This window comes from Girardinichthys multiradiatus, chromosome 9 (assembly GCF_021462225.1).
Source record: "Girardinichthys multiradiatus isolate DD_20200921_A chromosome 9, DD_fGirMul_XY1, whole genome shotgun sequence".
Taxonomy (NCBI): domain Eukaryota; kingdom Metazoa; phylum Chordata; class Actinopteri; order Cyprinodontiformes; family Goodeidae; genus Girardinichthys; species Girardinichthys multiradiatus.
Window position 1 is genome coordinate 35168555 of NC_061802.1, and position 21198 is coordinate 35189752.

General features: G+C 38.6%; 1 protein-coding gene and 2 long non-coding RNA genes across 3 annotated transcripts; all 3 read right to left on the reverse strand.

The window, feature by feature from the left end:
• Positions 1-5682: 5682 nt before the first annotated feature.
• On the reverse strand, positions 5683-7612 carry faslg (Fas ligand (TNF superfamily, member 6)). The gene is made up of 4 exons (XM_047375529.1): positions 7211-7612; positions 6674-6722; positions 6508-6570; positions 5683-6429 (listed from the first exon to the last, which is right to left on the reverse strand). The coding sequence occupies exons 1-4, from the start codon at positions 7487-7489 to the stop codon at positions 6011-6013; spliced, it is 810 nt and encodes a 269-aa protein (XP_047231485.1). The 5' UTR covers positions 7490-7612; the 3' UTR covers positions 5683-6010.
• A 3157-nt stretch (positions 7613-10769) lies between these two features.
• LOC124874320 lies at positions 10770-12695 on the reverse strand. The gene is made up of 2 exons (XR_007039765.1): positions 12454-12695; positions 10770-12200 (listed from the first exon to the last, which is right to left on the reverse strand). It is a non-coding gene; the product is annotated as an uncharacterized LOC124874320 (long non-coding RNA).
• A 6182-nt stretch (positions 12696-18877) lies between these two features.
• LOC124874458 lies at positions 18878-19754 on the reverse strand. Its single transcript, XR_007039808.1, has 4 exons — positions 19598-19754; positions 19334-19374; positions 19177-19252; positions 18878-19091 (listed from the first exon to the last, which is right to left on the reverse strand). It is a non-coding gene; the product is annotated as an uncharacterized LOC124874458 (long non-coding RNA).
• Between the last annotated feature and the right edge of the window lie 1444 nt (positions 19755-21198).

Below are 21198 nucleotides of genomic sequence, written 5' to 3' on the forward strand. Positions count from 1 at the left end.
TCATACAAATTCAAAGTTTGGTTTCAAATCAAACAACTAACCTACATGACTTTATTTAGTTATGTTAGTGAAAAAAAAAATATTGTTTGTCTCTGTTGTTTTCCATTGTCTACTTTAGAATTAATGTGAAAATGTCACATTATAGGTTCTTTCAAATTTTTATTGTAATGGAAATGTTAACAAACACTTCTAGATCTACAATGACTCAAAAATCTTGTGAAATGTGCCTATGACTCAGTGACCGCAGGAGACATTCACGGAGCGAATATTGTTCTTACCTTTGACTCATAGGTGCAGTGGGGAGAACTAGTATTTGATACACATGTCCCTGTTAAAATTCCATGTTTTTAAGACTTGTGATCAAGATGAACCATATTAAAATCTTTTCATAAATAATTCAACTGAAACAAATCTGTCAGAGAGAAAAATCAAACACAAAAGGTGTAAAAATCTTGTTGCACAGGTGATCTGACCCTTAAACAACACTTTGTTGAAACATCTTTTGATTTACTTTCAGCATTAAGTCTTATTTGGTTGGAATCTATCAGCTGTTCACATTGTGACTAGATGATAGTTTCCCAATCTACTTCGCAAAGGTTCCCCTAATCCATTGGAGCATAGTAAAATCTCTTTTCTACAGCCAGATTTTCAGTCAGATTTATGTCTGGCTTGTCCAAAACCTTCATTTTCTTATGGTAAAGCCATTGTTTTGTTGATCTGAATGTCTTAGCCTCTTTGGGAAGCTAAAACATAAAATCCTTTATAAAATCCATCAGACATCTACAGTTTCTGGGTCAAAACTGACTAGTATTTGGAACTGCTCAAAACCCTGCTCCATGAAGAAAAATTAGCCCACAACATGATGCTGCTTCCACCATGTTTTACAGTGGGCATGTTGTTGTTTTTCTTTGGTCATATTTTTCCCACCAAGTTTTGTAAAAGGACTTTTTTTTTCTGCAACACCTCTTCTTAGACAAGACTTCTAATTCTCTAAAAGTCATAAATGTTTTTTTATTTTTTATTTTCCATGACAAGTCATAAATACATTTCTTTAGGTTATGACCCCAAAACATTGACATGGTTATTGTTCATTTGGCTGATGTCTTGAGTTGTTGTCTTGAGTAATCTAGAAATATTTCCTCATCCTTTAACAGAAAAATATGCGGAGCAGCTGCAGTCTGTAGCTCTCATACCGGCTTTTTTTCCACTCTTCATTAGATAAGATAAAAACTGATAAGTTATAGTCTCAGGCCAGGGCACGTATTCACAAAGAACCCTAAGACTAAAAGTAACTCCTAATGATGTCGTTCTAAGAAAAATCTTAGAATTCCTCAAATTCTAAGATTTTTTCCCTTGTTAAGGTAAAAGTTATTTGCAAAGCATCTTAGGCCTTAAGAGAGCTCCTAACGTGAGGAAATGTCTTAAGCAGAGAAGATGGCAGAAAGACAGACAGAAAAGAGAGATATTCTCCGTACAATGAACAACAGTAAATTAATAAAACGCTACCGGATCGATCATGCAGATATCCACCTACTAAACAGCCAAGTAAATGAGCACATAAACTTCTAAAACAATCATACAATTATTAATATAGAGATAAGATAAACTTTATCATCCCCCTAGGGCAAACTTAAATAGTGTAAACAGCAGGAGAGATTAAAGGCGCACCTTTAGCAAGGTATTATTAGGAAGGATAAATAAAATAATAGAAACAACAATGAATAAATTATTATGAATTAACAAGTGTTATGTCTAAGTTTTACTAATTGTATCTGTTTTGGTTTTGTGGATGTGTTAGGATTTTATTTTTTAGAGTTTATAGAATGTTCTTATAATCGCTAACCTGATTTAATAATAACTAACCTTGTTAAATCTGTTAAATGTTATGTCCTGTTGTTACTGTGTGTCCTTGTGCTGCCTGTCATTTGTGTTTTTTACCATCAACCTGTCACGGGACCACAGATGAAAATTAGCCTCGGTGGCAAAATCTGGCATATTTACATGACATTCTGATGTAATGTTAATTAATATGCACAGTCCCTTTGTTAAATAACCAGAAACATATACATAATAACCATGAATGAAAAGTGAAGAAAACTGCAAACAATATAGTACAGAATTACTGAAATATTTAAAGACATAAAATGATTTTACAATAATAAATTTGACAAAAATTGGAAAACCTCGAAAAAATATGTAGATACATAAATACATACTCTAGATAAGATACAGTACAATAATCTAAGCACTATATACACAGGAGGAAGATGTAAATGAGGTAAATTGGTATTTGTTGTATTGTACATGATGATGTCAGAAGACTACGTTCCCACATCGGTGGAGAAGTTCATCTGTATGTTCGCACCGTGATCCCGGGGACAAAACTACCTTTCAACACTCCTCTCTTCTCCTCCACCAGCTGTGCGTTTTTCTCCAACTATTTTTCTCCATTTTGTTTTGGTTGTTTTACCAAACATCTTTATACAAGAAGGTTATCACAGTAAAATGCAGACAGGTGAGTGTCAATGTTAATATCAATTACATGAAGTCAGAAAATGACCAGCATGGTGAATAAACATAACAATAAGCAAATCAAAATAATGATGAGCATGTAAATAAGCTACCAAACATTTTGATGCTGTGTGACACTTAATTTAATTTAGCAAAGTTTTATTATCATGATTTACGCATTGCTTCTCCAGTCTAAATTCTATCATTGGTTAATTTCTCTCCATTGATTACTAGGAGCACATTTGTTTTTGTTCAATTTTTTGTTTGTTGCAAAAACCAATCACAGCTCTTAAAAGACAGCATCACACCTAGCAACAGGGTCAACCACACCTAGCAACAGGGTCAACGACATGTAGCAACAGGGTCAAACACACCTCACTAAGGCAGGAATTTCTGTCGTCTCCTCGCTCAGAGTCGCTCTCAGCAGAGCTCTGAATCACTCTAAAGCTGAGACTCCTTGGCAGGAATTTTAGTTAGGAGCTCTCTGAGAGGACTCTGACAATCTTTGAGAATACAGGCCCTGGAATCCAAGCTAACTCCAAGGCTTTAGGGCACAAGTCTAAGTTGGGTTGGTAGACTGGAGTAGCCATCTCTGATGACCAACCAGTTACATTTTATTTTCATCAGATACCAGGACAAGACTCTAAGCGCTAAATGTATTTGTAATCTGACTTTTTATACAGTTTTTGGAGTAATGACTTCTTCTGTGACCTTTTAGTCAATGTTGGTAAGACTCGCTTAACTGAAATTATGACATTGACACTGCTTCGGCCTGCATCTTGACAAAATCATTGGCTTTTGTTCGGGGGATAAATACACATATTTCTCATTAAAATATGTTCATCTCTCGGACACAGAACCTGTCTTAATGGGTCGCTTTATTTTCATAACTATTTACATTTGCTACATAATTCTATATGTGTTGATTCACAGTTTTGATGCATTCAGTGAGAATCTACGTACAATGTAAATAGCCATAAACATAAAGAACACTATTAAATGAGAAAGTGTGTCTAAAACATTTGACCGGTAGTGTACATTACATAAAAGGTTGAACAAGTTTGGAAATTATTTACTGTTTTCAGTTGTTTAAGTTTCAAGACCCTGGAATTTTAATAGTGGTGTGAAGGCTTTCGAGAGCCACTGTAAATCATTTTCAATTTAATTTAACTTCTTCAGCCATTTTGTTACATTGGCTTTGGTTGTCTTGGCACAAAAGTCTGACTTAAAATCTCTTGCATCTCTAAATGGTTTACAAAGGCCCAAATTGCAACCCACGTTTCACTGACAGATATTTAAAAAAAACCAAAAGATTATCTTCCTTCTTTTGCTGTGTTTTCATACTGAAGAACATGCTCTTGTTTTTCAATAATGACTTATTTAAATCTCATTTACAACCTATTTATAAATGTGTAAATGCAGTCTCAGCAGATTAAATATTATAAAACATCTCTGTTGCAAATTGATGTGCAGTGCATTTTTACTTCAATCTGTGCAGCTTGGATCATAAGACATTTGGTGTGATTTGGAACCATCTACAGCTGGCTGATTAACGGAAAAAGATATGGTGTGCAGAAAGAGGTGCAATTATGTTGCTAGCTCAACAAGATGTGTTTGAACCAAGATAGAGACACATCTTTACTGCCATAGCGTTCAGAAGCCATATTGTGGTATGAATTTAGTGAATGCTTGAAAGAGATGAAACCACATGTGTGCTGATTGCAGAGCCTGCGTGCCATCGTCCAGGCTAGGTTATCTCAAATATGCTGCTAAGTAAAACCCAGAACACCTTCAGATGTGTGGTTTTGGAAATAAGAGGCAATTTCAAAACTTGTGAAATCTTCACCTTGTAGGAGTTCTTAGGTTTATCTCATTAGTAGGAGTTTTTTTTTTTTTTTTTTGATTCTGTGATAGAAAGATAAATCAACCAGCCTCTGATTTACAGGCAGTAGAGTAAAGGTTTGTCTGAAACAATGTTTTTTACAGGCCAGAAAGTAAGACATTTGACTGAACCCACAAAAAATTAAAATGCAATGTTTTTTAGATACTTTGCAGATTTTTTTTTTTTACAGATGTGGCCACCTAGCTCCTCTGATCTTGGCCCACCACATGGACAAGAAGAAGCACAACCTCTTTCACAAAAACCAACCTGCTGACATGCAAGACCCTCTAGATGTTCACACAGGAAGGAAGCACGTCAAAACTGCTACTGTTGTATCCCCTCATTGTGTGTTGCCCAGCCAGCACATTTTCTCACTCTGCTAACCCAACTTTGTGGTGTGCAAAAAGCAAACACTGAAATGAGGGTGTTATAACTGAAAAAAAGGGGGTAGTTAAAAGAAAAAGCATGCATGCTTGTCTTTCTGGTGTCTGGTTATCTAATTACTCTGGTTGGAGTTATTTAATCGCAAATTCACCAAATCATGGGTCTGCAACCTGCAGCTCCTAGGGCATAAGTGGCTCTTTGGATCTTCCACAATGGCTCTAAATAACTTTGGCTAAAAATAATGAAGAAGCACTTTTTTTGTTTTTAAATATAAATATAACAAATGAAGGCTTTAGGAGGTTTCCAGTTTTTTCATGGAAAAGTGCATTGAATTCCCACATAATAGCAGGTATGCTTTTCAAGATCTATTTTTCTTATCACTAAAAACTGTTGGAAACTATGTGCTTTTTTCACATAGTTTTTCATAAATATCAACATCACATAAAATAAAATGTATCCATCCTCTTGTTGCAAAGGTTTTATGTTTTTCTTTTTTTTTCCACCTTAAACAGAAATAAAATGGTGGTTCTTGAAAAATGACAACAAATTGACTATAGTAAACACTTACCAAGAATTATAAATTGTCTTTTTTCAAAACGTCATGTAACATTTGTGGCTCTAAACAGCTTTTATTTGGCTGGACTGTAGGCAAAAATGGCTATTTGGATTGCAAAGGTTGCAGATCCGTGAACTAAATATTGTTTTGGGTATGAAGCTGGAACTTCTGCACCTTAGTGGAATTATTGAGAATTGGTCACACTACCAGGAGCACAACGCAGACAGTTTCCAGTGGTCATGATCAAAACTACCGTGGGAGTTCTACACAAGACTACACAGACTATTCAAAAACAGAGTGAGATTTCACAAAGATTACCATCATTTTGTTTCGTTTCAACACACAGAAATCTGCTTAAATCATTCCTTTATTTTCTCTTTAAAACACTCATACTATAATACAGGCATACAAAATAAATACTGAAAATGCTACAACTAAATCAGCACCTTAGTGTCAAATGACTAGACATCTTCCATAAAAGCAGAACGTTTTGTGTAAAAATGCTCTGTTATTTTTTCTCAGTGCTTTTTTTCCTTTAAGTTGCCAATATAAAATGTGCAATATCATCTCTTGTTTTTTACATCGCAATAAGAAGCTATTTAGTCCATGTATTATAGATAAAATAATGAAAATACAATCAAAGGATCAAGGATCAAAGCCAAAACAATCGAATCTCTTCAGATCTTGTACAGGCCAAAGAAGTTGCCATAATGTGAGTGACTGAGATACTCAGGGTGGGACACGTTCACGTAAACTCTGTCGAACTTCTTCAGCTGCAGGGCGCCGCCGAGATAGTTTTCTGTGGTCCACGAGTGGGCTGACTGCTGGGGGCAGAAACCCGATCTGTGGGCCATCATCAGAGTCAGAGGTGAGGTCTGTCCTGCCCTTCTCACAAACATGGTGTGCTCAAAGGAAGAGCTGGGCAAGCACTTCCCAAAGATCAGCTCCACACGAGAGTAAATTTGATAGACTCCTGACTTGTTAACCTGCAGGGCGCCATCTTCGATGCGGTAAGCCACCGCTCCAGAGGTGAAGGCCTGGCCTGCCTTCGGTTCCCATCGCAAAGTCTTTTGGTAAGGTTTTTTCTCAATCCGCCCTGCAAGGAGACAGTTAGATTAGGCAATGTGGACATAGAAATATTAACGACTTGATCTCAGGTTAATAGAAACCTTACCAATAACATGAGCAGCACATCTGTCCTTTTTCTCTTCTTCAATTGATTCTGGCTTGTAGAGACCTGAAATGACCAACCAATTAGTGCCATCAACTGTTTTTATTGATAGGGAACATTTCCAACATAAAAGAACAGTTCATTTATTGAGAACACAATGTTCGCATACCAATTTGCTTCAGAGGTGCACCAAACTCAGTCACGGGTTCATGCTCAATCTTAAAAGAAATAAAAGAAACAGAAACTCAATGCCACATCACACGGAGACATGTGGCTCAGTGCTTTCTAAAGCTTAAAGCTTTGCACATGTGAGATAGAGGATATCCTGTCTAAATGGACGGGTGACCACAGTGGAACGACCGAGACTTTGGTCTGCATTTTAAATGTCAGGGTTCACAAGTGAAGCTATGATACTAAACTGTTATAAATTAATTATTAAACATCGCAGGTCTGCCCAAACTTTCCAGCTATGTCTCCATTCTCCCACCTCACACCTCTCTGTCACCCCCTCTTTATGCAAAAATGTCACAAGTCCTACTTTACAACTTTCCTGCTGAGCAGCGCACATAAAGGACTAACATCGTGTCTTCAAAACCTTTGTGCTATTTAAACAAACAGAACACAATGTAAAACCCTAAAAAAGTTTTTTTTTTTTTTTTTGGTAAAATGCTGCAATTAACTCAAAAATGTTCTTGTCAGCCCTTACCTTCTCTACATCTTTGAGTTTTTTCTGTATGTTCAGGATCTGCCAGGCTTCAAACCCCAGGGCTGCAAACACCAGCAGGAACAGCATCAGCACCACCATAGCCAGGCTGGGGCTGACCCCCATGCAGGTCCGGCTCTTGCCGCGGCTCCTCATAGCCTCCTGAGCTGGCGGGAATGACCAGCAGGGAATAAGGTTTGGAGGCGACACAGACTGGCGTTGACTTCCACCTTCATCCACCAGGAACACCTGTGGGAATGGGTACCTCTGGTCCAAGCTCATGGTGCAGGTCCTGACTAAGAAGTGAGTTTGCGTGCGAGTCTGTCTGCTCTGCACTGAAGAAGGTGTGGACTTGTGTCTGAGGAACTCTGTCAATTTTATGTCAAACCCAAGAAGCTGTTTAAGTATTCGCCACCCACTAATCCTTCCCACGCCTCCCCTGAAGAGTTAAACACTGTTTTCTACACTAAACTTGCTTAAACTAAGAAGCCATCTCTTTCATTAAGGACTTAATCTACTAAATTCTTTCTCAACATATAAGTCATGCATGTTAGGTTTTATGTGCAAAACCATCTATATTTAGTTGTGTAGTTTGCAGACTGATAAGTTTAGCTGCACCTGTATGTAAAGGAAGTTTGAGGTTTAGCTGACCCACACCTCACTAACCACCCTCTCATTTTCTACATAAAGAGACCTTTTCACAAATTCCACGAAAGGAAAGACTGAGTAACATCTCCTATCAGTAGCTGTTTTCCATATTAATGCATTTAAACTGACCCACTCTTCACACTGAACCATATTCCACCCAATCAAACATGCTTTCTGATTGCTGAACTACATTCTTTCTGTGTGATAGTGTAGATGAGGGCCCTGCTTGTTGGTAAACAGTGATGCAGCAGTTTCAAAAGCACACCGCGTATCCGTGGTGGGAAGAAGCTGCTGCCACATGAAAAGGGTTGAGCTCCGTGCATTGGCTTGTGTGCTGCTTTTCAAAGGCTCACAGAAACATTCACTGCCATAAATGAACAGAGGTGAGAATTATAACAACAAATACCTTAGACATAGCTTACAGGAAGGCTGAACGTGCACATAGTCGCCTTCTTGCCACCTGACTAATAACCGATCCTGCTGTGGTCTTTCCACAGGTTTGGATTCGTTTTAATCGTTATTGAGCAAGTGCACTGTGGCTTCAGTTGCTAAGTGTAACATGCTTCTCTTGCATGACGTATCTGCCAGTTGATCAAAATTTTGAGGTCTTTTTTAGAATCAGAATCAAAATCAGAATCAGAAAAGCTTTATTGCCAAGTACGTTTTTGGACATACAAGGAATTTGTTTTGGCGTAGTCGGTGCAATACAGTACAAATTAAACAGTATAAACATATCTACAATATAATATAAATATATGTGCACCTCAGATGGCTTTGGTAAAAGGGTATGTTTGCAGATGCATAGATAAGCAATAAATAAGAGATTTTTGAAGCTCATGTTTTCTGCAGCAGCACTGAACCACGCAGGCATATTGAAACTTCATTCCAGAGTGCATATTGAACTATGATTTATATCAAGTGAAGAGAAGCTATTCTTGTGATGTCTACGCATTGTCTATATGCAAAATCTTCCATGAGATTCCATGTGTGTCAGAACTTCGGTTTTCACAGCAAGGTGAGCATCAGAACGTTGCTGCGAAGGTTTTCTTTCATTTCTCCAGGTTCAAGAAGACAAAGGGAAACCCACCATGCATCGTGCACACGGAGCTCCAACTTAAAGGGCAATTACGTCAAACTTAACCATAAACTTCAGAGACTGCCGGTAGCCTGCAAGTTGATGTGTCTGTTTCCCAGAAGCGTCATGCTGAAACAGGCCCTCGCAGCAACACTAGCAGCAGCAGGAACACAGAGCGGGTTAGGTGGGAGGGTAGGGGTTTGGGGTCTAACCAAGTCGTTTTCACGGCTGCTGCTCCAGTTATTATAACCAGCCGAGAGAAATAAGACAAATCTCTGAATCAGCAAGTACTTTTCTCAGTCATTGTGTTTCCCTCTGTCTTCCTCTGTCTTGCTGCACAATGAGGGTAGTTGTGGTCTTGATGACTGATATCACAAATAACTCAGAAAATGACAATGAAGTTCTCAACCTGAAGAGAATGACTCTATTCAACTGAGTTTTTCTAGAAATATATATTAGGTTTTTGCACATTTGATGAGTTAGCATCTGATAAAAAGAGATGTGACTGGCAAACGCATTCATGCCCCTTTGTAACGTTACAACCATAAATTTAATATATTTTCTTTGGATTTATGTGACAGAATAACGTAACAACACAAGTATCACATAATTTGTGAAGTGAATGGAAAGACTTTATGGTTTTTAAAACCTCTTACAAATAAAGCAGTATTTTTTTTTCAGCATGATTGTCCTGGATTACGCTCATCCATCTTCCTTTTAACTCTGACCAGCTTCCCCTTCCCTGCTGACAACAAAACTCCACAGAATGTTTCTGCTACCACCATGTTTTACTGTACGGATAGTGTAATGCCTCACTGGCAGTCACACAGTGAATAGTAGGAACCCCTGCACTAACAAATTACACAATATAAGTTCATTTGGGTCATATTCAAACATGACACAAGCTTTGTTTACATATTACAAAGTAGCTTACCACTAGTGGTGTGTGAATGTATGTGTCAATGTGTGTACGAATGGGTGAATGACTGATTGTAGTGTAAAGCACTTTGGGGTCTCTGGGGACTTGATAAAGTGCTATACCAGTGCAGGCCATATATTAAACAAATTAATAATTATTTTAAAAGCACTATTACACACAATATAGTGACCAAAGTGCTTCACAGGTAAAATAAAATAGATTCTCTTGTCTCATGTTCGGTAGGCCGATTTTTTCTGTTAGGCATTAAGTTTACAGTTAAGTTGCTGTTAAAGCTAAACTTTTTTCAGTTCATTTCATCTTTTGAAGAGCGCTGTGACATCGTTGATTTTTATATGTTGCTTTTTTAATTTTGAGGGAAACAAACTCACCTTTTTTCAAAACCTACAAATGCATCCTTGTGGCTGTCTTGCTCTGTCAATTAAAGATGGTGTTTTTAGGATGATGAACAATGTCAGTTTTTCACCACACATAGCATTTTGGTTTTATTTCACTAACATGCTTGCTGTATCTCCCACATGGTTCGTGGCAAACTGGAATTCTTATGACTTTCTTTTTGACACTTTTCTACATAGGCCAGATTTGAAGAGTACATGACTAACAGTTTGCATGCATGACATGTGAATTTCTGCTGCTCCTCCAGAGTTACTCTGGACCTCTTAGCTACTTTTGATTATTGCCATAGTTGCCTGAACTGTAAGTTTAGGTGGATGAGGATGTCTTATTAAGTTTGCATTTTTACCATACTCTCGTCATTCTTGGACGCTGAACTGTTTGAAGACATAATACAGATTTTTAGAGGCACATTAAAGCTATATTTGTCTATGTATTGGTTGAATTGGATTTTATTTTGTGGTGTCAGAGTAAAGGGGCTGAGTACAAAGACACACCACACTTTTCAGTTGTCTTTTGCAAAAACATTGAAAACCATCATTTTAATGTTGTTATGAAACTAAAATTCAGACATTTTTTGAAACCACAAGGTACCTTCTAATAAAACTGTTAAAAATACCAATCACAGCATGACTATTTTACTGCTTCAAAAACTAAAATGTAGAAGGCATTTCAGCACAAATTCAAAAAAATATTTATTTAAAAGTGTCACTCACCTGTACTACAAAGCAGTAAAGATAACTCTTAGTAGAAGTGGTAACATCCTTCCTGGAAATGTGTACCTTTGATTGTGCAATATTTTATTTTTACTTATTTTAGTGCTCTGTGAGCTTCCATTTGCCTTTAACAATGACATTTTCGTACTGAGGAACAAATAAAGGATCAGCCACAGTTGTGTTCAATATATCTGACTCTGGGGATTTTGGATCATATTTTCTTTGATCAACTACAGACAGCTGGGTAGATTGCCAATAATTCTGTCTAGTTTCTGCTCTAATTGTCAGCTTCAGTCTGGGTGCACTGTTTAGGCTTAAACATTTTGAGAGTAATGGTGGGGTCATGTCGTTGCTTTACTATGTAGTGGCTGAGTGGTGCTGTCTGCTGAGGGATATATTCTGCGTTAATTCGTACCACAGTAAAGCGGAGCATTGCACAGTGCGGACCCTGCATAACTCAGGCCAGCATACCACCGTAATGGAGCTAGCAGTAAGTAACTAACGTTAATTCTTTTTGCCTACACTATGTTTTTGTAACAAATGTGGACTTTTAAGAAATTTGACCATCATTATGAAAAATAATGTTTTAATTTAGGTCAAATATTTTTGAACACCACTTGGTTTTTCAGGCAATTCAATAACACAGCAAAAACGATCATCATATAACAGTATGAAAAATGACTATGTGTTGGTGTCGTCATCGGAAGAAGAGTAACAATCAAGTCCCAGGATATGTCCACTCTTCTCCTCTGGTTTTCTTGAGTCAGATCCTGCTTCACTTCTTGATTTGTTGTCTTGATCAACACGTTGTTCTGTTTTAACTACACAACCTGTTGTGGTTCCCTCATTTTTCTCAGGGTTCCAGCTTTTAAATGCAACCATTTGTTGTGAGTGAAACATATTAAGGTTTGGAAAACCAGAAGCATCCTTGCAAGTCTGTGTGTTTGAGAGGAACTCTGAGGCAGAGCTGGTCCTCGTAATGCAGCTGTAGCCACCGCCAGCCGTGTCTGGTCAAAGGAGAGGGGCTGGTCCTGGACTGAACAGGCCTCCCCTAAGGTGCCTGAGATGGAGCTGTTGGAAACAAGGCTTTGAAACCTTGTCTCTGAGAAGCTGGAGGTCTCCTCTGTTGCTAACGATTTAAAGCATCCGAGAGAATTGCTTGCTGAGTCGCTCTCACCTATGCTCTCCTGGCTCCCACCATCATACTGCTCATTAAGTCGAATGCTTTTAACCGTGAATTAAGGAGAGAGGACCATTATGAATGTCATGCATAGATACACACGGTCGATTAATTATAAAAAATCTAACAGATTTCTCTTCAACTAAAATTATAATTGAAAAAAAAAAACAACACCAACTCTGTTAATTAAACTTGTTCTGATGGTGATATGGTGCACTATGTGTATTTCCTACTGTAACACTGCAGTTTCCTGGGTGCTAAGAAAGCAAAACAGTTAAAGCTGCAATGACCACCCACCTTGTGCTGCATTCCTTCTGCTAACAACGCCAGCTGTGGTTTAAATAAAAAATAAAAAAAACACTGCAATTGTGTGAATATATATGGGGTTATATATACAAAATATTGGTTATTATACAAAATACGTCAAATTTAAAAATTCTTCTTCTTACAACTTATATAATAATAATCAAGCTTCATCATATATAAACAGGGGTTGGACAATGAAACTGAAACACCGGTCATTTTAGTGCGGGAGGTTTCATGGCTAAATTGGACCAGCCTGGTAGACAGTCTTCATTGATTGCACATTGCACCAGTAAGAGCAGAGTGTGAAGGTTCAATTAGCAGGGTAAGAACACAGTTTTGCTCAAAATATTGAAATGCACACAACATTATGGGTGACATACCAGAGTTCAAAAGAGGACAAATTGTTGGTGCACGTCTTGCTGGCGCATCTGTGACCAAGACAGCAAGTCTTTGTGATGTATCAAGAGCCACGGTATCCAGGGTAATGTCAGCATACCACCAAGAAGGACGAACCACATCCAACAGGATTAACTGTGGATGCAAGAGGAAGCTGTCTGAAAGGGATGTTCGGGTGCTAACCCGGATTGTATCCAAAAAACATAAAACCACGGCTGCCCAAATCACGGCAGAATTAAATGTGCACCTCAACTCTCCTGTTTCAACCAGAACTGTCCGTCGGGAGCTCCACAGGGTCAATATACACGGCCGGGCTGCTATAGCCAAACCTTTGGTCACTCATGCCAATGCCAAACGTTGGTTTCAATGGTGCAAGGAGCGCAAATCTTGGGCTGTGGACAATGTGAAACATGTATTGTTCTCTGATGAATCCACCTTTACAGTTTTCCCCACATCCGGGAGAGTTATGTTGTGGAGAAGCCCCAAAGAAGCGTACCACCCAGACTGTTGCATGCCCAGAGTGAAGCATGGCGGTGGATCAGTGATGGTTTGGCTGCCATATCATGGCATTCCCTTGGCCCAATACTTGTGCTAGATGGGCACGTCACTGCCAAGGACTACCGAACCATTCTTGAGGACCATGTGCATCCAATGGTTCAAACATTGTATCCTGAAGGCGGTGCTGTGTATCAGGATGACAATGCACCAATACACACAGCAAGACTGGTGAAAGATTGGTTTGATGAACATGAAAGTGAAGTTGAACATCTCCCATGGCCTGCACAGTCACCAGATCTAAATATTATTGAGCCACTTTGGGGTGTTTTGGAGGAGCGAGTCAGGAAACGTTTTCCTCCACCAGTATCACGTAGTGACCTGGCCACTATCCTGCAAGAAGAATGGCTTAAAATCCCTCTGACCACTGTGCAGGACTTGTATATATCATTCCCAAGATGAATTGACGCTGTATTGGCCGCAAAAGGAGGCCCTACACCATACTAATAAATTATTGTGGTCTAAAACAAGGTGTTTGCTATTTCTGGAATTATGCAGCTACAGGCTTACATAAGAACATGTTGACCATCTGTCCGTCACTCTGCAACTTTCTCCTACTACTCTCCAATTATGCATTATCTGCAATTATTGCTGCCATTAACTCACTAGTTTGTTTTGCTTCCTTAATGCTACAGTACATCTAGCCTGTCGTTCCTGCTTAGCTGTGACAACTTCCTGAAGGAGGCCATTGGCTGAGTTATTGCTGCTGCTAACTTCATGTTCTTTCAATAAATGATCCACTCGGCTCTGACTTTCTATGTTGAACCCCATCTCTCCAAGACACAACCATTCGAAGGAGCTATATCACCCAATAACTGATAATTATTCTAGAAGATGCCACTAAAGAGCTACCGCGACCAGTAAGTCTTTACTTTTTCTTGGAGTACGTCTAAACAGCACTTCCAGGTTTTTGTGTATCTGTTTGGCTTCTTAAACCCCCACTTGATCATGGCAGGTAGCCTAACACTGAGCCAGGTTCTGCTCCTGGTTTCTTCCTGTTAAAAAGGGAATTAAAGTGGAGAGTGATTGCATAAACTTGCCATACGTTGTGTAAGTTTTGCTAAAGCCTAAATATTCTGTTTAATATTTCTGTTTAACACAGAGGACAATACTGGAAAAATACAACTTTTAGCTCCTGAAATCGGATTTGTCTTAAAATAGCAGCCGCAAAACTCAGGATTTCTAAGGAAGATTGATGTTGTAATTACAGTAGATTTCTCTATACAGACTGTGTATACATTAAATAGCACAAAATTAATTATGGTAAGTAAATCTAAACAGTTTGCACCTGCGGTTTCATTGTGTATGTCTGTGTACAGACTGTTGAATGGCTAATAAATCGATTTCATCTTCCAAGTCATGTCATTGTAGAGTCATGCTGACATCTAGAACAGCATTTAAAGGAAACCTGACACTCTAAACCCACAACAGCCATGGTTTTTGGACATCAAGACCTTTCATCAGGAGTTTGGGGAGATAAGTGGGGAACCACTGTGATGTGGAACTGGAAGGGTATTAAAGGGGAGATAGGTCTGCTTTAGATCAGATGGAGCAAAATCTTGTACAGAAAACCCAACCTCAATGTATCCTATTAAAATAAGATTTGAAAGTTAATTTGCAGATACTTTATTTCTGAGGAAAACTATGTTTAGGGTTATGTATGCATCTTTTTAGTGTGTTGATAATCTTTCATGCTGTCAATTCACAATCTTAGAGAAATGAGACACTGTTCCGTTTATTCAGCCATGTTGCAAAGTTTGGAGGCGAGGAAACTGATACTATAAGTAAACAGTAGTATGGTGTATAAAATAATGATTGTTTGCACCTGCCAGTTTTATCAATGTTTCCTAAACACCTGACAGGACTGGTAAAAATACACAAGATTTCATAAACCAGAGTTGGTTCCTCTCCTACATTCATTAATGTTGGGATTATGAATCTGAGAATATTATTTAATATTTATCAAATAATATTTTGGTTTGTTAAGGGTTGTCCCAGTAAGGCGGTGGTATTAGGACAAAGTAGAAAGGTGTGAGCCAAGCTCTGACATTATTGAACAGCAAAACTCTGCACACACATGGAATGAATTCACACAATTTCTTAAAATACAAGAATTTATTAACAAAAATAAGTCAACTCAAAGTCAAACATATTTCAATCAACAAACTCTTTACTATGCTAAAACAATCCAACTAAACTACCAAGCAGAATTAAAGAATAATGAAGACTAATGGGCTATGCACAATATAAACAAGTTGATTAAAGATGATTGAAAATCATGACCAAGAGTGATGCAACATTACCATGCAATGTTTATGTTTGAGAACCAAGGATTATCTTGACGAATCTGGAAATGAAGTTAAGTTAGTCTTAGAACTAACTTAGGCAATAATCAGCAAACATTTAGACAACCATTCACAATGCAAGATCAGATCAAATATTATTTTAATAAAATGTTTTAAGAATGATCTGCTGAATAAAACCAACCTTCTGGATAACTAATTCTCAACAGTGTCTCATTAGCTGCCTTTATTTATTGAAATAATATTTGAAGAAATATTATTAAGGGAATATTTCGGAAAAGAGCCAAATCTTTCTGGAGAAATGGGGTTTAATGGTGTTTACTTAGTTATCAAATTTAGTAAAATGATGTTAGGGACACATTATTTACTGGATTGAAAACTAAACCTTTCTGGGTAAATATTATTTGGCAGCAAGCACGTCCTTACCTGTTAGCAGTTGAGCTAACAAAGAAGCTGCTAGCTTAGAACCAGAATCAAACACACACCTTTAAAAATACCGTCAATAAAAGGGTTAAAATGCATAAGCGCGTTATGATCAATCTTCTGTTTAAAATCACCCTTTAATAGTGTGACTTAATTTTAAAAACAAACAAAGAACACAACCTGAGCATGTGTGCTGCAGATAGTCTGCTAGCACCAAGATAGCGGAGTTCAACACAAACAAAACCAAACTTCATAAAATGAAAAACGTTTAGATCATTTCAATCTAAATCTTTCTATATTATTCTACCCAAACACTTAACCTCATGAACTGTGATGACGAACGTTGTCCAAGGCAGAGAAGTTTGAAGAAACGTCCACGGTCTTTAAACGGTTAGCTACAGCTAACCTCCTTAGCTGTGGGGAGTGGCGGCTGTTCTATCGGCTGGTCTGTGAACAAACGGTTAGCGTCTAGCTAACCTCCGTGGCTGTGAAAGAAAGACGGCCCGTTCTGTCAACCACACTGCACGTTACCGTAACCACGGTGATTGGGTCTCTGCTGTCTTCCTTCCAGAATGAGAGGCCATGTCTCTGTAGCTAACTTCTCTGGGACAGTTTGCTTCTGCAGGCCTCAGAGAGAAAGTAAGCAATTCTTACACCTTAATTTCCCCGTTCATGAATGAAAATACCAGATACACAGACAGTATTTCATTCGTATTCAACTTTTCATATGATCGATGATCGTATGACATCCTTGGATCCAGTTGAAGAGTTTATGTCTGTTTGCCAGCAAAGAGACATCAGCGCGCTTGTCTCCCCTATCCGGTCCCTTTCGAAGGCCATGTGGAAGAGGGTGGATGTAGCAACAGCTGTGCTTTTATTTGGGCAGCGGCGTCACAGGAAATCCGCAGTTATCCGTTTCCTGGCTGTGCCGGAAGAAGGTTAATGCACTTTATTTTGAAACGTTCCAGAAGAGTTCGTACAGGAGTTTAATGTTGAAATCCATTAATCAACATTAATGAGTCCAAATGAACACGTTTTTGATGCCTGTGGCTCGCTGTGTTGATCATGGTGTAAAAAGTGTTTAACAAAAACGGGCGTTATAAGCACCTCACCTTTCTGCTGGTGTGATACAAATGTACTCAGCTCTTGTGTACACTGCAGTTATTTAAAATGGCTGAATACTAAATTTAGACATGTATAAGGAACAGAATACAGACAATTATACATTAGTCATTTTTACCCTTTACTCATCGCTGGTTTTGTAGCATGTATCAAGCTACGTATGTTGTATTTATAGCTTAAGTATACTGTTCCTCAACTGGTGTGTTTAAAGTTACATTTGAGCTTCATTGTCTCTTCTTTTAATAGTCGAAACAAACAGGTGGTAGCTGTTTGCAGCTTGAAATTTTCCACTTTCTTAGATGAGGTATTTCTTGCAGTAGAGTCATGAGACTAAATTAATCAGCAGAGTATCTAAAAGCTGGCTAACTTTCTTTTCATGCTGAGGTTTGGGGGCAACCTCATCACTGACCAGCTCTTGGTGAGCCTTGAGCCTATCCTCTCCTTTTGCTGTAAGCTCTGGGAGTCCATGGTTTGTGTTTGCATGAGGGATCTAAGGGGTTGGACAATGAAACTGAAACACCTGGTTTTAGACCACAATAATTTATTAGTATGGTGTAGGTCCTCCTTTTGCGGCCAATACAGCGTCAATTCGTCTTGGGAATGACATATACAAGTCCTGCACAGTGGTCAGAGGGATTTTAAGCCATTCTTCTTGCAGGAGAGTGGCCAGGTCACTACGTGATGCTGGTGGAGGAAAACGTTTCCTGACTCGCTCCTCCAAAACACCCCAAAGTGGCTCAATAATATTTAGATCTGGTGACTGTGCAGGCCATGGGAGATGTTCAACTTCACTTTCATGTTCATCAAACCAATCTTTCACCAGTCTTGCTGTGTGTATTGGTGCATTGTCATCCTGATACACGACACCGCCTTCAGGATACAATGTTTGAACCATTGGATGCACATGGTCCTCAAGAATGGTTCGGTAGTCCTTGGCAGTGACGCGCCCATCTAGCACAAGTATTGGGCCAAGGGAATGCCATGATATGGCAGCCCAAACCATCACTGATTCACCCCCATGCTTCACTCTGGGCATGCAACAGTCTTCTTTGGGGCTTCTCCAAACCGTAACTCTCCCAGATGTGGGGAAAACAGTAAAGGTGGACTCATCAGAGAACAATACATGTTTCACATTGTCCACAGCCCAAGATTGGCGCTCCTTGCACCATTGAAACCGACGTTTGGCATTGGCATGAGTGACCAAAGGCTTGGCTATAGCAGCCCCGCCGTGTATATTGACCCTGTGGAGCTCCCGACGGACAGTTCTGGTGGAAACAGCAGAGTTGAGGTGCGCATTTAATTCTGCCGTGATCTGGGCAGTCGTGGTTTTATGTTTTTTGGATATAATCCGGGTTAGCACCCGAACATCCCTTTCAGACAGCTTCCTCTTGCGTCCACAGTTAATCCTGTTGGATGTGGTTCGTCCTTCTTGGTTGTATGCTGACATTACCCTGGATACCGTGGCTCTTGATACATCACAAAGACTTGCTGTCTTGGTCACAGATGCGCCAGCAAGACGTGCACCAACAATTTGTCCTCTTTTGAACTCTGGTATGTCACCCATAATGTGTGTATTTAATATTTTGAGCAAAACTGTGCTCTTACCCTGCTAATTGAACCTTCACACTCTGCTCTTACTGGTGCAATGTGCAATCAATGAAGACTGGCTACCAGGCTGGTCCAACTTAGCCATGAAACCTCCCACACTAAAATGACAGGTGTTTCAGTTTCATTGTCCAACCACCTGTAGAACTCTTAGCTTTCCAAAGCCTCAATGCGCAGCTGGAACTCAGCTATCTTCCTCTCTGGGTAATGAGGAAGCTGGGATTGCTGAGGAGTAGACAAAAACAGGCAGAGAACTGAGTCAACAACAGGACAGAGGATCCCTTTAAAACACAGCAAGCAGCTCTCTTACCTGCAGGTAATACTCTTATCTCACTCTTGATGCTGGGAAACCACTTTTTTACAGAGGGAGCTGAATTCAGAGCAGACTAAACAAGATTGAAAGATTAATCTTAGGAAAACTGTGGGGATTTATTAGCTTTATGAACACAATTTATTTGTTTCATTACCAGTTTGGGCCGACGTTCATTCACATCTTTAAGCCGCCCCTCTGTAAAATATATGTTCCATTAGTTGACTTACTTAGGGATTAAAAACACCACTACTGTATGTAAAATATAGATTTGAAACTATATATTCCTGCATTGACACTGAGAAACAACTTAGCACGAGTGTAGCTAACAGATAAAGCTAGCTGTTGGAAAACCCGGAGGCTTCTTTTTATCATAATGTAGATAAAATGGCGGCATGTCCTGCAGACGCCAATAATTTACCATGTCTCTCTTTCTGTAGCCATAGTCTGTTCAGCCTTTCCTGTTGTTTCTCTAACCATTGAAAGAGTCTACAATCTTAGATCGCGACACAGCCAAAACAAGCTGACGTGACCTACAACAGCTGTCACGTGACTGGGGGACGTCTTCTTCTTCTTCTTCTTTTGTTTTTTATTGGCGGATGGCAACCAACTTAAGGTGCATTTACCGCCACCTACCAGGCTGGAGTGTGGTCATCAATAATCTCAGAGGGAATATAATAATACAAACCTCAATGATATACACGAATGTGCAAATTCACATCCATACACACTCATATATATATATATATATATATATATATGAGTGTGTGTGTGTACGCAAATGCACACACACACACAAACATACACACATACTTTAAATACGATTAAATAACCCTGTTTAAAAAAAAAACTTGTTAATTTATTTCTAACATAATTTGATTTATTTCCTAAAAGATTTATCATAGAAAATCCTATTTTCTTTCTATTTAGTATCGATTTTAGTTGCTGATGTTCCTCTGAATACTTATTACATTCTAATAATACATGCTCTATTGTTTCCATCTGCTTACAATAATTACAAGTCCCTGTTTCATGCTTCCCCATTCTGAAAAGAGAACTATTAAGTGCAGTATGAACAATTCGAGATATAACTACCTCTTCTTTCCGCCTACCATTCATACAATTATTACCCCCCACATACTTTTGAATTTTATACAAATCTCTACCAGTGTCATGATTATCCCATTGTTCCTGCCAAACCTTAAGGATTTTATTTTGAATGATAGATTTACCCTCACTTTTGCTTAAAGGAATACTTAAGTTATCTACTTCTTCCTTTCCTTCTATTCCTACATGAGCAGGAATCCAGACCAATCGAACAAAACATTTCTTATTATATAGCTGAACTAATAAATGATATATACCTGTTAATAAATCTAATCTACAAGATTTGCCAGATTTTATTCTTAATAATGCAGCTTGACTATCTGATGCAATTATATATTTACTTTCTTCCCTAATATTATCACGCAACCATTCTAAAGCTAACATAATGGCAGATAATTCAACTGTAAAAACTGCTAGATGATCTGTTGTTCTCCTTTTAATCATGACTTTATGCTGTGGGATATTCACAGCTGCTCCTGTTCTGCCACTATTTGGATCTTTAGATCCATCTGTATATATAATTATAGTATCTTTAAATCTCCCAAAATAATTATTCACTATAACCCATTCTGGAGTCTTTCCCTTTTTAAGTAATTCCCCCAATTTCAGATCAACTTCTGGTGTGATAAATAACCATGGTGGAATTGGTGACTGTGGAACCATAAAACTATACTGGAACTGAGTCAATCCAAAATTATGAGCTTTGATGTCCCCCATCCATCCAAAGCTATTACAATCAGATTTATGATGTTCCCAACAGTCCTGCAGCACAGCCTTAGTTGGATGATCATAATTTTTTCCCTGTAGGTTTACCCAATACACATACATTAGCTTCAATCTTCTTACTCTTAAAGGAAACTCAACAATTTCAACTTGCAAAGCAGTTAAAGGAGATGATCTGAAATCTCCACAACA